The sequence below is a fragment of the Stenella coeruleoalba genome (genome assembly GCF_951394435.1).
Source record: "Stenella coeruleoalba genome assembly, chromosome: 21".
NCBI lineage: Eukaryota > Metazoa > Chordata > Mammalia > Artiodactyla > Delphinidae > Stenella > Stenella coeruleoalba.
The window spans coordinates 18,004,758-18,018,752 of NC_137167.1; the positions used below are offsets into that span (position 1 = coordinate 18,004,758).

General features: G+C 34.9%; 1 protein-coding gene across 10 annotated transcripts in view; it reads right to left on the minus strand.

Annotated features, from left to right (window-relative positions):
* Positions 1–13,995, minus strand: part of MSR1 (macrophage scavenger receptor 1) — a 457,630-nt gene that overhangs the window by 76,856 nt on the left and 366,779 nt on the right. For all 10 annotated transcript variants that reach the window (XM_079908915.1, XM_079908914.1, XM_079908916.1 and 7 more), the window contains 2 exons: positions 12,470–12,882; positions 7,984–8,170 (listed from right to left, as the gene is read on the minus strand). In XM_079908915.1, the coding sequence (XP_079765041.1) occupies positions 7,984–8,170; positions 12,470–12,882 (600 nt within the window). The remainder of the gene's footprint in view (positions 1–7,983; positions 8,171–12,469; positions 12,883–13,995) is intronic.

The window sequence follows — 13,995 nt, forward strand, 5'->3', positions numbered from 1 at the left end:
AGCAAAACAGATATCTAGTGATCACCTCTTTAGAATGATGGCACTGAGTATGTCCCTCTTCTACATGGAGTGCCACAGGACAAGTGTTATTCCTTTCCTTTAAAGCAGAACACTTAGCAATTTCTTTTCAATTCCAAAAGGAAGAAATGAACCTGGACATACCATAGAATAATCAAATAGTGATGTTTTAAAAGAGTCATTTTCAATTTCCGTGGTTCAAGGACAGCAAGGATAACACACAACTATGTTTAGCATCACTGGTTAGAGAGCACTTGTTTACAAATTTTAATCGGGTGGGGAGATATGATACTTGAAAGATTCTAAGAAGGGGCTCCATAAATAATGATAATCTTATGAGTAAATATATTCTGTCCATTTTCTTTGCTTCTTTTGAAATCCTGTCCCTTGCCTCTCTCCATTGTTCTGATCTGTTTCTGATTTTTCAAGGTCCAACTTGGGTTTTAGCACCTCCCTTCCCTGGTGACTTAATTTTCCAGATATCGTTGCTCTTCTCAATGGCACATCATTCATTTCCCTTCATACACACCATTGGGCTGTAAGGTTTTATTGCATTTTCATTACAATAGTAACTACATATTATAGGAAACATAAAAGCCTAGAAAAAATGAGGAAAATATAATACATAATTCTATCATCTTAAGAGAATAATCACTAACATTTATTTTCTGTTTTTGTTGTATATTTTTTGTGTTTTACATAATCATCATGCAAACTGCATACTACTGGGCATTAAGTAGTTGTAGTAACAACTAGCAAATTCTCCTAAGCTATAGCTTAATGTTGGAAACATATATTAAGGTGTCCACAAGAGATGTCATGGTTCTACATCAATGGGAATCTACGCATCTTCTATTCCTGCAGAATGTAGTTTCTCCCAACAAAGGGGTTTTAATTCCCACAACCGTGAACACAGCTGCGGTTCATTCATCTCTGCACAGTGACAATGGAGGGGGCAAGCAGGACAGAAAGACTCAATTTGCAGCTTGAATTTTGCTGAGCAAATTAAAGGGAAGCAAATCCACAGTACTCCAGGATGGCATTTTGAAAAAAAAAAGCACATGAAAAGACTGTGATTCAGTGATTAGGGCTCTAAAAAAGCAAGACAGACATTCCAGGAAAAGCTAGAAGGTGTGAGACAAGAAACAAGGGACACAGATTAGCTCTGGGCTCTTAGCCTCTGAGATCAAGAGTTTTCACCATTTCTTTAATAAGTAAGAAATGGAACTCACTATCTTTTCAATTATTTTGCATGTAACTATGTATAGTAACTGTACACAGCTCAAATGTTGGAGCATTAACTCAATCATAACAAATACATCTATGCTATTTTATAAAATTCAGGGTTAAAGATCCCTCTTTGTCTACTTCTATATAAAAATGCTGATACCAGGTACTTGAATCCCAGAGTAAGAAAACGAGGTAAAGTCTTTCCTTCAAGAGTTCTGAGTGTGTTTGGATGTTACATTTTTACTGTTATCTTAGTCTTCATGTAACATTAATCTCACCCATTACATTCTGTTTAAATTCTGTAATTTGTTATGTGTCTTCGACTGCCTAGAGCAAAATGTGGAAAGTATCTCAATGGTTTAAGTGTCTTTTTGATAGTTTGGAGGGATAGAAGTACACAGATCATATACTACTTTCTCTTAGCTTCTTATGTAGAACTTTTGAGAACATTATCAACGTAATGCTCTCATCTACCTTCCAAAACTGGTCTCTCCAATCCTGCTGTTGCTCACATCCTTATCATACTGCAGTTGGACTAATCTAGAGGGTTTTTAATTAAAATATGGTGTGAATATATTTTGTCTATTCCACCCTCATTCATTCATTTATTTCAGTTTAAAAACAAATGTGCATCAACAGACATTTGTTTTTATGTATCATTCTACATAAAGAAATGTAGCCATTTATTCTGCCACGTTATGGAAAAAAAGAATGAAGAACTTTAAGTCTGAGACTTCAAGTCTATTGTAGTCGCCTTCTTGGTTCTGAGTTACTATTTAACCTTTCAAAATTCTGTCCCATAATCACATCAACAACCACCTCTGTGCATCAATAATGGACACAATGCTTCCTGGTAGCTCTCTTGCTAACATATGTCAAAGGACACTAGATTAATATTGTCCGAAACATCTGATCTGCCCTAGATCAAGAACCCATAAGAATTCCACTATTTTTCATCATCTTTAGTACCATCTAACTGCAAAGTTAGAGGGATAATTCATAAATGCTATAGCAGTAATTTGCCATGAACAATTCCCTCTATAAAACACACCACCAAATCCGCTATTAGCTGTCTCCCTATGATTTTTTGTTTTTAAGGAAAACTAAGATATCTACTTAGCCACAGAGATGTACTGATTTAAAATACTCAGTAATTTAAAAATATCATAGATCAAAATTACCCAATTTACTGGGAAAGAAAACCCAGGAACATCACATCATTTAAAATCCTCAGATGATAACATAGCACTAATAATATCTGCCAAAATTTCCAGAGCTATGCTTCTCCATGTCGTGTTCATTACGATCATAAATTTCCTACTTTGTTCTCAATCTTGCCTCACATGTAGATCACCATAAAAATCTGCCAAGTCTTCTAGGTTGCTGCTATTTAAACCTCTTTATTTTTTTTCTTTTTTCTTCCAGTTTTCATGCTCACTGACTTAGAGGTGTTTAACCTGGACGAAGCCTTAAAGCTTGCTTAGTCAAACATAATTATAGAGGTCTGAGAGAGTGAATTCCCAAGGTCTTAAAGCCAGTTGGGTAAAATCAGAACTAGAATACTTCTTTCCTGATGTTCTAGGCTATACTTTTCCAAAATTAATTGATTTAATTTTGGGCATCTGTTCTTTCATTATTCCTGAGATGAATTTTTCTTTTACATAGTGGTTAAAGACACAATTCATTTCTTAAATCCCAATAATTAATTGCACAAATCTCCAAATTCAAATTCTATCAATCACTTCTTCTTCTTTATCATGACAATTGATCAATTGATACATTTTTTTCTCTTTTTGGTGCTTTTAGTTTCTGGAAAAAAAATATGCTTAAAATTTTTCCACATAACCACTGCTTTCAGCAATGAGTCATATTTTATTTCTCTTAATTTCTCTTAAGTTCCTTCCTCAAATGTTTAACAACTTTGTCTTTTAAAGTCATGTTATCCCCCACTCCCCACCAAATTCTGCTTCACCATTTCATTTCAACAATGAAATTTCATTTAGTCCTTTAGACTTTAATTGCTATAATTACTTGAGAAATATATTAAAATATCTCTACCTCTTTAATCTTCATAAATATTTAGTAATTGCTAACATAAAAGAGGAGGGACACCAAGTAATGACACTGATCCTACAACCGACATTAGATAAAGCACTCATTAATTAATACAATGTCTCTCTTGGGTTATAGTTTAATAAATATTTATTAAAAATTATGACTAGATGCTGTAGAGGATATAAAAACTAGCCCGTAATTTTAATGAACTTACTGTTTCCAGTAAGAGACAACATTTCGATAGAAGACAGTATGAGATATTTTTAGATATGACAATCATATTAGGAATTCTCTTGTGAAAGAATACTTAATGTTCAAAAGTAAGCAAGATATAAATGTCAGCAAGAGTATTACTACAGTGGGACCAGAAAAGCTTCATGGAAGAGGTTGCATGTATGTCATCTATGGACATTAATGATAGATAAGATATTTTCAGATACAAATAGAAGAGGAAAGATATTCTTTCAAGTGAAGGAAAAGCCATGAGGCAGGATGTAAAAAGTATTGGGCATGTCAGAATCACAGTAAAATCAATCGAAATATTTGGTGTCAAAAAGGGAAAAGACAGGGAATGAGGCATTCAAAAGTAGTTAAGAGAAGCACTATAGAAGAACTTGAGCGCTGCAGAGAAAAGTGTATGTGTAATAAGGAGGTGATAGAGAGTCTCTTTGCAATCTAGGGTGTCCCTCTAGGAAGGCTGCATTCTAACAAGAGTGTAGAAAGGATTGTAGTCTGAAAGACTGAGGCAGGAAATGATTGCAAGACTATTTCAATAGTCTGGCAGAGTAATGATAAGAATAGTTTACACAGAATATAAAGGAGTGACAAGGGGTTAGAGAATGTGGAACATAAGAAGTAATGGTATTCTGGGAGAAAATAACAACAACAATTAAAATTTCTACCTTGGAAATCTGGAAGAATGACATTGCCATTACAAAGTGTAACTTCATAAAAGGGAAGTGTTACTTTCACTTATTCCTTTAAGGCATATACATTTGCTCACCCACCATATACCAGGCACTCTAACAGGTGCTGTGTATGGAGAGACAGACAAGAGAGACAAGACCCAACCTCATGGAATTCGCATTTTATTCGAGAAGATCTCTGATAAACAAATAAGCAAATGTATACATGAAACAGTATCATGTAGTTTTAAATACTATGAGGAAGTTAAAGCACACCATGATATAGAGAGATAATAAGAATGAGGAGGGAGAAATTATCACTAGAAAGGTAACTTTGAGTGGATCTAAGGAGAACAGAAAGCTAAGAGAACATTTAAAGGGAAAGAGAGCTGTCTAGTGCACATTATGACAGCAAGAAGTGAAACCAGCACTTCCTGCTTGTTAACTTATACTGTTCAATGGCACTTTCATTCTTCCAGCTCTTCTAAGCTAGACAGAGGGAAAATTAGAAAAGAGGGCAGATAAGTAGATGGGTGCCAGATCAAGTAGGAGTTCAGATTTTATTCCAAGTTCAATGGGAAGATATTGGAGGGTTTTAAGAGATAAAAGATCTAATCATATGTTATTAATATTATCATTTCAATAACACTCTTTTGCTCTCTGTAGAATGGATTAAGAGTAGAATCAGGGAGAACAATTGGGAAGCTGATGTAGTACACCAGGCTGTAATACAGTTGCTTGAATTAGAGTCATAGCAGAGGAGACAGTGAGAAGGAGTTTTATCATATGGAAGAAGAGTTAACAGGACTCATATATGGATTGGATACAGGGAGTGAGAGAAAGAGAGAAATCAAAGCTTGCTTCCAAGACCTTGGAGTGAGTTACTAGTTGGACAATGACTCAATTGACAGATAAGACTAGAGAACCAACAGATTTGAGGGGTGGATGAGGGTAGGTGCTCTCAAGAACTAAGGGCTTGGCACAGGTTCGATCCCTGTTCAGGGAACTAAGATCCCACATGCCGTGTGGCATGGCCAAAAAAAAGAGAGAGGGAGAGGGAGGGGGAGGGGGAGGGGGAGAGGGAGAGGGAGAGGGAGAGGGAGAGGGAGAGGGAGAGGGAGAGGGAGAGGGAGAGGGAGAGGGAGAGGGAGAGGGAGAAACAGAACTAAGGGTTTGGGTGTGGATTTGTAAAGTTGGGGATATTTAATTGAAATCCCAAGTGGAATTCGAAATCCCAAGTGGAATGTCTAATTGTTAGAGTGAAAGCTGATTAATTCAATTTTTCTTTATCATTGGTTTCAATGTAATACTTAAAGAAAACATGCAGTAGAGGCTTCCCTGGTGGTGCAGTGGTTAAGAATCCGACTGCCAACGCAGGGGACAAGGGTTCAAGCCCTGGTCCGGGAAGATCCCACATGCCACACAGCAACTAAGCCCATGCGCCACAACTACTGAGCCTGCCCTCTAGAGCCTGCGAGCCACAACTACTGAGCCTGTGTGCCACAACTACTGAAGCCCGCACGCCTAGAGCCTGTGCTCCACAACAAGAGAAGCCACCGCAATGAGAAGGCCGTGCACCGCAAAGAAGAGTAGCCCCACTAGCCGCAACTAGAGAAAGCCTGCACGCAGCAACAAAGACCCAACTGAAAGAAAGAAAGAAAGAAAGAAAGAGCGAGAGAGAGAAAGAAAGAAAGAAGGAAAGACAGAAAGAGAAAAAAGAGAAAGAAGGAAAGAAAGAAAGAGAGAAAGAAAGAAATTTATAAAAAAAAGAATACATGCAATATATTCTATACCAGTTAGCTACAAACATAATAATAAATATACCTGCAACACTACAACCCAACAAACAGCTATCTATTTAGCCACTTTCCCATCTCGCTCATCTTCTTCCTTTTCAAAAACGATCATTAACCTGAATTTTGTGTTTCTCATTTTCTTACATTTTAAAAACAACCATTCTCATTAAATGTGTATGTGTAAATATACATTATTTACTTTTACTAAATCATGAGCATTAGAAAAAAAATCGTACTGTAAATAGTCTCTGGGACTTATTTTTTTAATTTTTCTTTTCTTGTAAAAATTTGGATATTAAGAGTTCTTAATTATCCTAAACTAGTGTTATGTAAGATGAAATCACATGGGTTTCTGTTTCTCTTATTCTAGTAAGAATTAACAATTGAAAGTGTAAAGTAGAGCTTAACAGACATGGTAGCTAGAATAAGATCCAACATGAATTTAACTAGTGTTACAGAGGAAAGGACAGAGAGAATTGTGAAGAGGCAATATTCAGAGACTGAAGCTGATAATGTTCCTAAATTTATGATAGACTTAATCCACAAATATAAGTGGATTTAGGAAGAAAATGAAGTAAAACAAATGCCACATGGAAAAACTGTCGACATAAAAAACATAGACTAATGAAATTGTAGGTATTAAAGACAAAGATAATGGCAAGCAATGTGGTCATAATCATTTTAAAAGCAATAAGAAAGGCCATAAACCAGAAGAAAATACGAATAAAAATAATAACTGTTACCCTAAGAAATATGTATGTGGTAAAACAATTTTAAAGATCAAGGACAAAATAGAAAAAATGAAATCAAAACATCTCACCACCAATGGACTTTCACTAAACAAATCTCCAAATAATACTTCAGGAAGAAAAAAATGATCCCAGAAGAGATGTCACAGATACATTTAGGAGGAGGAAAAACTGGCAAACTCATGGGCTAATCTATATAAATATTGTCTGTATCATGTAAGAAAAACAATCTTGACTTAATTCTTGGCTTAAAAAATACATAAAATAGAAATGAGCTATACTCAAAGACAGCAGGAAACCAGGGAAGAGGGTCATCAGAGCGTTTTAATTTCCTTGTATATTTGAGGATGAAGGTGAAGATACTGATCAACTTGTGACTTTAAGATAAATTTTAAGGATGACTATCAGCAAAATAAAAATAAATATAAGGTTTCCAAAATCTTTTTGGTGCCCTTGATAGAGAGAAAAGTTTAGAAAAATTTCAAATAATACTAAAGTTGACATGGAAGGAAAGCAAAAGGAACATGGGACTGGACAGAAATGGAGCATAAAATGACAGTAGAAATAAATATGGTGAAAAGAGATGGCCAGATTGCATAGTAAATTTTAAGAACTATTCTTTACAAGAGACAAGCCTAATACAAAGGATAACAAAGGTTGAAAGTAAAATATGAAAAAAAAAGTTAAAATGTAAATAATGACTAAAACCTAGTATAGAAATATATATGATATATATACTAATTTAGAAGTCAGTAAGATTCAATTCACCTTGTTTTACTCACAGGAGCTAAAGAAGAAATTGACAAACTCATTGTTTTTTTGGAGAATTCAAAAGACCCTTCTAATTAATAATACAATTGATCAGGTAAGAAGAAAAAATCTGTAAGTTTAGAAAAATAGAATTAACAAGCTTGATTTACAGACAGGTAGAGAACTTTGTGCCTCACAGAAAACTTGTATTTGTACATATGAGAAATTCTGAACAATAATTCATTAAACCGTAAGAGCAATTTCATTTGTTTTTTGCTTTTTTTAAAATCACCATTTAAGGATACCAAGATACTGTCATCTTAACATGTCTTGATATGATCTCAAGGCTCCTTCCTCTGGATCTTTGTGGTAAAATTTGTAGTAAACTATTTTAAAACCAGAGAGTTTCCCATATCAAATTTCTGCATATATCAGTGCATTTTAGTACATCATCATCTGGAGAATGAGAGGATATTTTACCTTGAATTAAAGTGATATTTTTCAGTGTCTGAGAATGTTCCCAATCCTTCAGCCTGAGATCATTAGTGATGTTATTCAACAGTTTCACTTCTCCTTTTATTTCCTGTTCCAAATGCACTTGTTTTTCTTCCAGAGACTTAATTTCTGCTGATGTATTGTACACATGCTCCTCTAATTTACTTATCTCCTGTGAAACATAAGCAAACGTCCACAATTTTTGTTACACACATAATTATCAAATATATAAGTTTAAGAAGCTCTACAAGTCAGGTTTTTAAAAAATGTACACTATTACAGTAATATTATGGAATAAGAATATAGAAATTAGAGAACAATTTTAAAATAGTAATTCTTTGGTTTTGAAGCATTCCTCTTTTAATTGAATGGCTGAATTTTCACACCCTCTGCCAGAAAAAAATTGGTTAAATATATATCTAAGGTATGCTTCTATTCCCAAATATATACATGTCAAAATGCTAAAAATAAAATTAAAAACTTGTCATGTTTTTTAATTTATCTGAAGTGAAATTCTTTACACTGTACTTAATTACAGTTCCTTAAATAGATTTGTATATTAAACTGTTTTATAGCAATAACGAAGTTTAATGTCATAATTCTCAGTGGTAATGAACATTAAGGATAGCTTTTCAGATTCAATAAAATCTCAACTAGCATTAACAATACCTTATGTTCAGCTTTTTTATTGCCTCTGCATTGAGATTTCATTATTATTTTACGGTTTCAAATGCATATATATTTTGTGCGTATTTACATACATGCGTGCATATCTGGAGACTGAGCAAGACAGACTGTACTACATTCTGGATTATGCTTTTATTTTTCACTCAATAATATAAGAATATTTACCTATTAAAATACTTAGAGACTGCCTTATTTTCTACAATTTAGTGGAATTGTATTGCATGTATTTTTCATAATTTATTTGATATCTATTGATAGAGTTTTGAGCTGCACATAAATAATGCTGAAATGAACACCATTTTATATATATCTACATATTTATACAAGCACTTCTATAGGACAGCTTCCTGGAAGTGGATCTGATCAAAGGGACTAAATATTAAAATTTTGTTCACTACTGCCACACCACCCTCCAAATATATGGGACCATTTTTTAAACCTTTCTCAGTGTACATGAATGCTTACTTTTGCACTCAAATCCTAGGTATTCATCAATATATTTAACTTTGTAGAGTAAGAGTAAACATAATAAAACCTTGTTTAATTTGTTTTTCAAATTAAGTATCTAGTCATAAAGTTTTTGACAATGTTTTCCTTTATTGCTTTTCCTTTCAAGTCTTTTGCTTGGTTTTCCTTTGGGCGCTGGGCTTTCTCTTTCCAAAGTACCTAACCTTCTCATCTAGCCTGGTAATGTTTTCTGTCTCTCTGTTCTTTTATTGCATCCTCTGTTTCCATGGTATGCTCTATACTTTTCTAAGGACTTCTAGGTTTAACTGTTGATAGATTCTCATCTCCCATTTGCACAAAGAAATAAACCAGTGGTTTATTGTTAATTAATCCAGGTATGAAGAGAAAATTTCACCTCCCTTCACTGGACTGGACAAGTTGAAGTGAGAGGATCAAGAGAGTCAAGTAAAACCTTTGGAAAGAAGTGAACATGTACCAGATCTGCCTCTACAACAGCAGTGTACTCAAGCAGAGAGACATCCATTTTTACTGCTCCAACGGCTTTCCCCATCCAAAACCTTGTTCTAGATTAGAATTTCTCTACCCTCTACCGCCTCCCTCCCTATTTGGCATTTTCTGTACACTATGATATAAAGGTGGGATAGTGAACATGGATGTTTGCAGAGTGCAGCAACATGGTAAATATGCTCGATGTCATTTAGGTGGCTGCAAATTGCTCCAGCTGTCAGGTAGTTCCTGATATCCACAGAGCAAAAGGCAGGGGACTAGCTGGTGATTTTGCTACCTAAGCCCTGGGAGCCGCCCATGTTTTTCATACCTAAAGCTGCGGCTGCCTTTTTTTTCCTTCTTTGAAAACTGCATGTGGTGCTCACATTAACCATATTTCACTTGAAATAAGTTTTATTAGGAAGAGAGAAAATGCATTTGATATATTTTTTAAAGTGCTATACAGCACCTACACACACCGTCCACAGTCTGTCACCAGTGGCACTGCTAGAAACAGGCATTTATTTTTGCATTCTTACAGTCCTTTGTACGTACAATGGAGAGGATAAATCTCACGTCTCTCTTTGATTTTGTGTCAGTGTTCTCTTTTCTTTCAAATTAATGCTTGGTCTGTCCTTGCTAAACATTATGCTGCTATTACTTATAAGCCTTTTCCTCAAACAGCATTTACTGATTGAGGCACTCATTTAATTTACTTATTCCTGCATTGGGCTAAAGATTCTAAGATGAATACAGTTGTTTTAAGCAATGAGAATGAGATTCCAAATATTGTTTTCAGTGAGTAAGCACACGCGCACACACACTAGCACTGACCTAGATTCCAAATCTCCACAGATGACTACTGTCTCAAAAAAAAGAAAGCTTTGAAAAAATAATTAACTTTGGAAGTTCCTCCTTTCCCTTGTACCTCCACATCTAATACTGTGACCCCTTCCAAAATTTAAGTGCAATCTGTCCGAATAGCTCACTGATCACCAGAGTTTGGTTATTTCTATTAAGTATCACTTCAAACAGGTTCAGGACTTCTACTGCCTTCCAAATGGTTTCCACTTTGGTTTCAATTCCTCATTTACATGGGTTCACAGATATTCTATAATCTCTAATGAGTTGGGGATATTACTAATATCAAATATATTATTTTTTCATCGTGTCCATCTTCGTTTTCTCCACACCCTGTCTCACTGTTCCTCTGATCCTGTTTCCACACAAAGTAATATTTCTTCTCCCTTCCTCTTTCCTTCCAATTTAATCAGTTTCTACTCCCATAGCTGACATTTTACTTTCCTCTGTTCCTCAGCCCTGGAGACAGTTGCTTCTTTGAGAATTTTCTCTAACTCCTCCATAGCTTGAGTCCTTGATATTCCAATAGCATCTGATATGCTTGGGTACTTATTAACCGTGTGGGAAACACTAACAGTCAGATTTTGGAAGATGTGACAAGGATCAGAGAGAGAATATTAAGGTTGGTGTTAGGATGAGGTTCACCAACAGTCTCCATATTTAAATAGCAATGTCACTGTCTTCTCAGTGACTGCATTTTACAAAAACTAAACATGTAGGGTGTTCTTTCTTAACCTGTTTAGTCTATTCTCTAGTCAATAATTTAGTTGGTTGCCACCTGCTGTTACAACTTCAGAGGCTTCCCCTTGCTCTCTATAAGGGACATCCATTTTTAACAATCACTGTGGCATAACACTGCCTCTATACAGAAAACAACCGCATTAATTAAGAAGTGGTCTATTCAAGTAAAATCTACTACAAAGACGCCAGCCTTGCTGAGCTAATGGTGGAAAATTTATAGATTTTAGTACTGAAGATTGTAGTAGTATGAAGATATTTTTTTACATGAGTAATGAAGTTTTATTCATATGCTTATTTTTTCCTGGAATGGAACAATTATAATTACCCAACAACAAAAAATAATTCAATATTGAACTAAACAACTTGCTTCTTAATTTCTTTCTCATCAAAACTAAGTGACCCAGAGAGTTGGCCACAGAATAGTTTAGAGCAAAGGTAAGAAAATTATGATTCATGGGTCAAAGTCTTTTTCTGAAAAGAAAGATTTATTGGATCACATTTTCACTCATCTGTCCATGTGTTGTCTACGACTGCTTTTGTGCTACAGTGGCAGAGTTAAGAAGTTGCAAAAGAGACCATGTGGTCCTCAAAGCCTAAGGGTTGTACTTGGGCCTTTGAAAAGAAACTTTTGCTAGCAACTGGTCTGGAAGATGCTTTGCTCTCTTGTCTTGTGTATTTGATCCTGTGATGGTAATAAGATGTTGTATACATTATTCAAACTTTAATTCTTTACTTATAGTTACCTTTACACATAAAAACTTATGGATGCTTCTTGGGAGTGACAAACTATTTTAAAATTTAGATTTTGTATTTCGCCCATGTAAATAAGGTTTTCATTCCTTTGATGATGAAGGAAGTTTGGGTTTCGTATAAAATTTGCAAATGCAGAGTATCTATCTTTCCAAATCGGCTAAGATAATCTAACAACTGTAATTGGTTTCAAGAGTCTCAAGAGGCATTCTAACAGTATTTATAAAATTAAAATACACTAAGAGGGTCTATATTCAATGAAAAACAAACAAACAAATTTCCCCTTTTGCTGGGAATCTGGAAAAGGCAGTGGGTAAATCCATTTGAAACTTTCTGGTAAGATTGCAAGAGGAATCAGGGTTAAGTAGAATGATGTTGAAACAGGGTTTGCAACTTTTTCTCTTCCCTGGACTACCTGAGGAGATAGGATCTAGATGGATTCAATCCCAGGTATGACCTTCCAATACAAACCTCTTACCTCTTGTTGTTTAAATGCATTCTCTTGGACTTTGGCATTCAGTGTTGCAATACTGAGCTGCAAATCAAGCAGTGTGGTGTTCAGACTTATTAATGACTTGGAGACTTCACCTATTACATTTCCATGTCCCTGGATGAAGGAAAGTAAGGAACTTAGCTGGAAAAGAACGTCATTAAACCTTTGATCGGTTGTTACACTGAAATTTTGGAAATTCTTGGCATCTATGAGATTGGCTTCATTATCTGAAAGATATTGGATTCTCTTCTCCACGTTGCTCATGTGTTCCATAACGACTTCTCGAAATCTCATTGCATCTTCACTGTCATTTCCTTTTCCTGCGAGACTTGGAGATATATCATTTGCATTAACTGAACCAGCTGTGCAATTCTTCATTTCCCATTTCAGGAGTTGAGCTGCGTATTTAAGTAAAAAAAAAAAGAGTCATGCCCCGTAACCTTCAATGCATCCACCATTCCATTCCATAACACTTCATCCCATTCTAACGTTCTGAACACTATCCTAAATCAGGTATGTATTTTAAATATACAAAGTATGAACCAAGGTAGGCATACTGCTGAGAGGGAAACTGTCTCCTTTTCCCACTTTACATTAGAGTTTATCCCACAGTTAAGTCACTCTTTCTGAACTGCTGCTTAGATGAATCTTCTGGGTCATGGCACACAGCCCTGAGAGTAAGAGTAAATTCTAGAGATCATGAAGTACACTGTATGCTGGTCCTCAGGTGTGCTGTTAAGAGTAAAACGAGATAATGCTTAACACAGTGTCTGAAGTAAACATGTTGAGTAGGTTAGTTTTTATGAAGACAAATGATAATGTGACAGAAACAATACGTAGTATCAATAAAGGTAGAAATATTAGTGTTATCCACTGTACGAACAAAGTGTTGGCTCATCTTCCTTATCCTGTCACTAAGCTAGCAGAGAGTTATCATTTTCAGTTTCCACAGAACTAATTTACTGTTGGTAGAGCAGGAAACTGGATAAAAGAAGTTTTTTTAACTTTAAAAAATATTGTTTTTATAAGACTCCTCTTTACTTATTATAAAGCATATATTTATAGCAGAAAATTTAGAAAAGACAAGGAATAAGGAAAAATAATTTACCATTAGTCTCACCGTCCTGAATTAAGTGCTAACATTTTGGTATATGCCTATCAAATTTCTGTTCCCACTATCATATTATCATCACAAAAGCAAGATTTTATATACAATCTGGAAACTAGCTTTTAATTAGTACTCTATCATAGACTTTTGCATATTATTTAATATTGTTTTACAAAAATAATTAGAATAACTACATTGTATTCTATGTGTGATTCTACCAGATTTATTTAACAAAACTCCAACATTTACTTTGCCTCTGTTTCTACTAATATACTGAACACTTTGATGAACAATCTTATAAGTAATTACTTCCTGAATTAAAAAATTCTACTAAATGGTATTTGGAGGCATACGGAAGTGCTGATATATATTTCCAAATGGGCATATGTTCTTTAAACAAGCT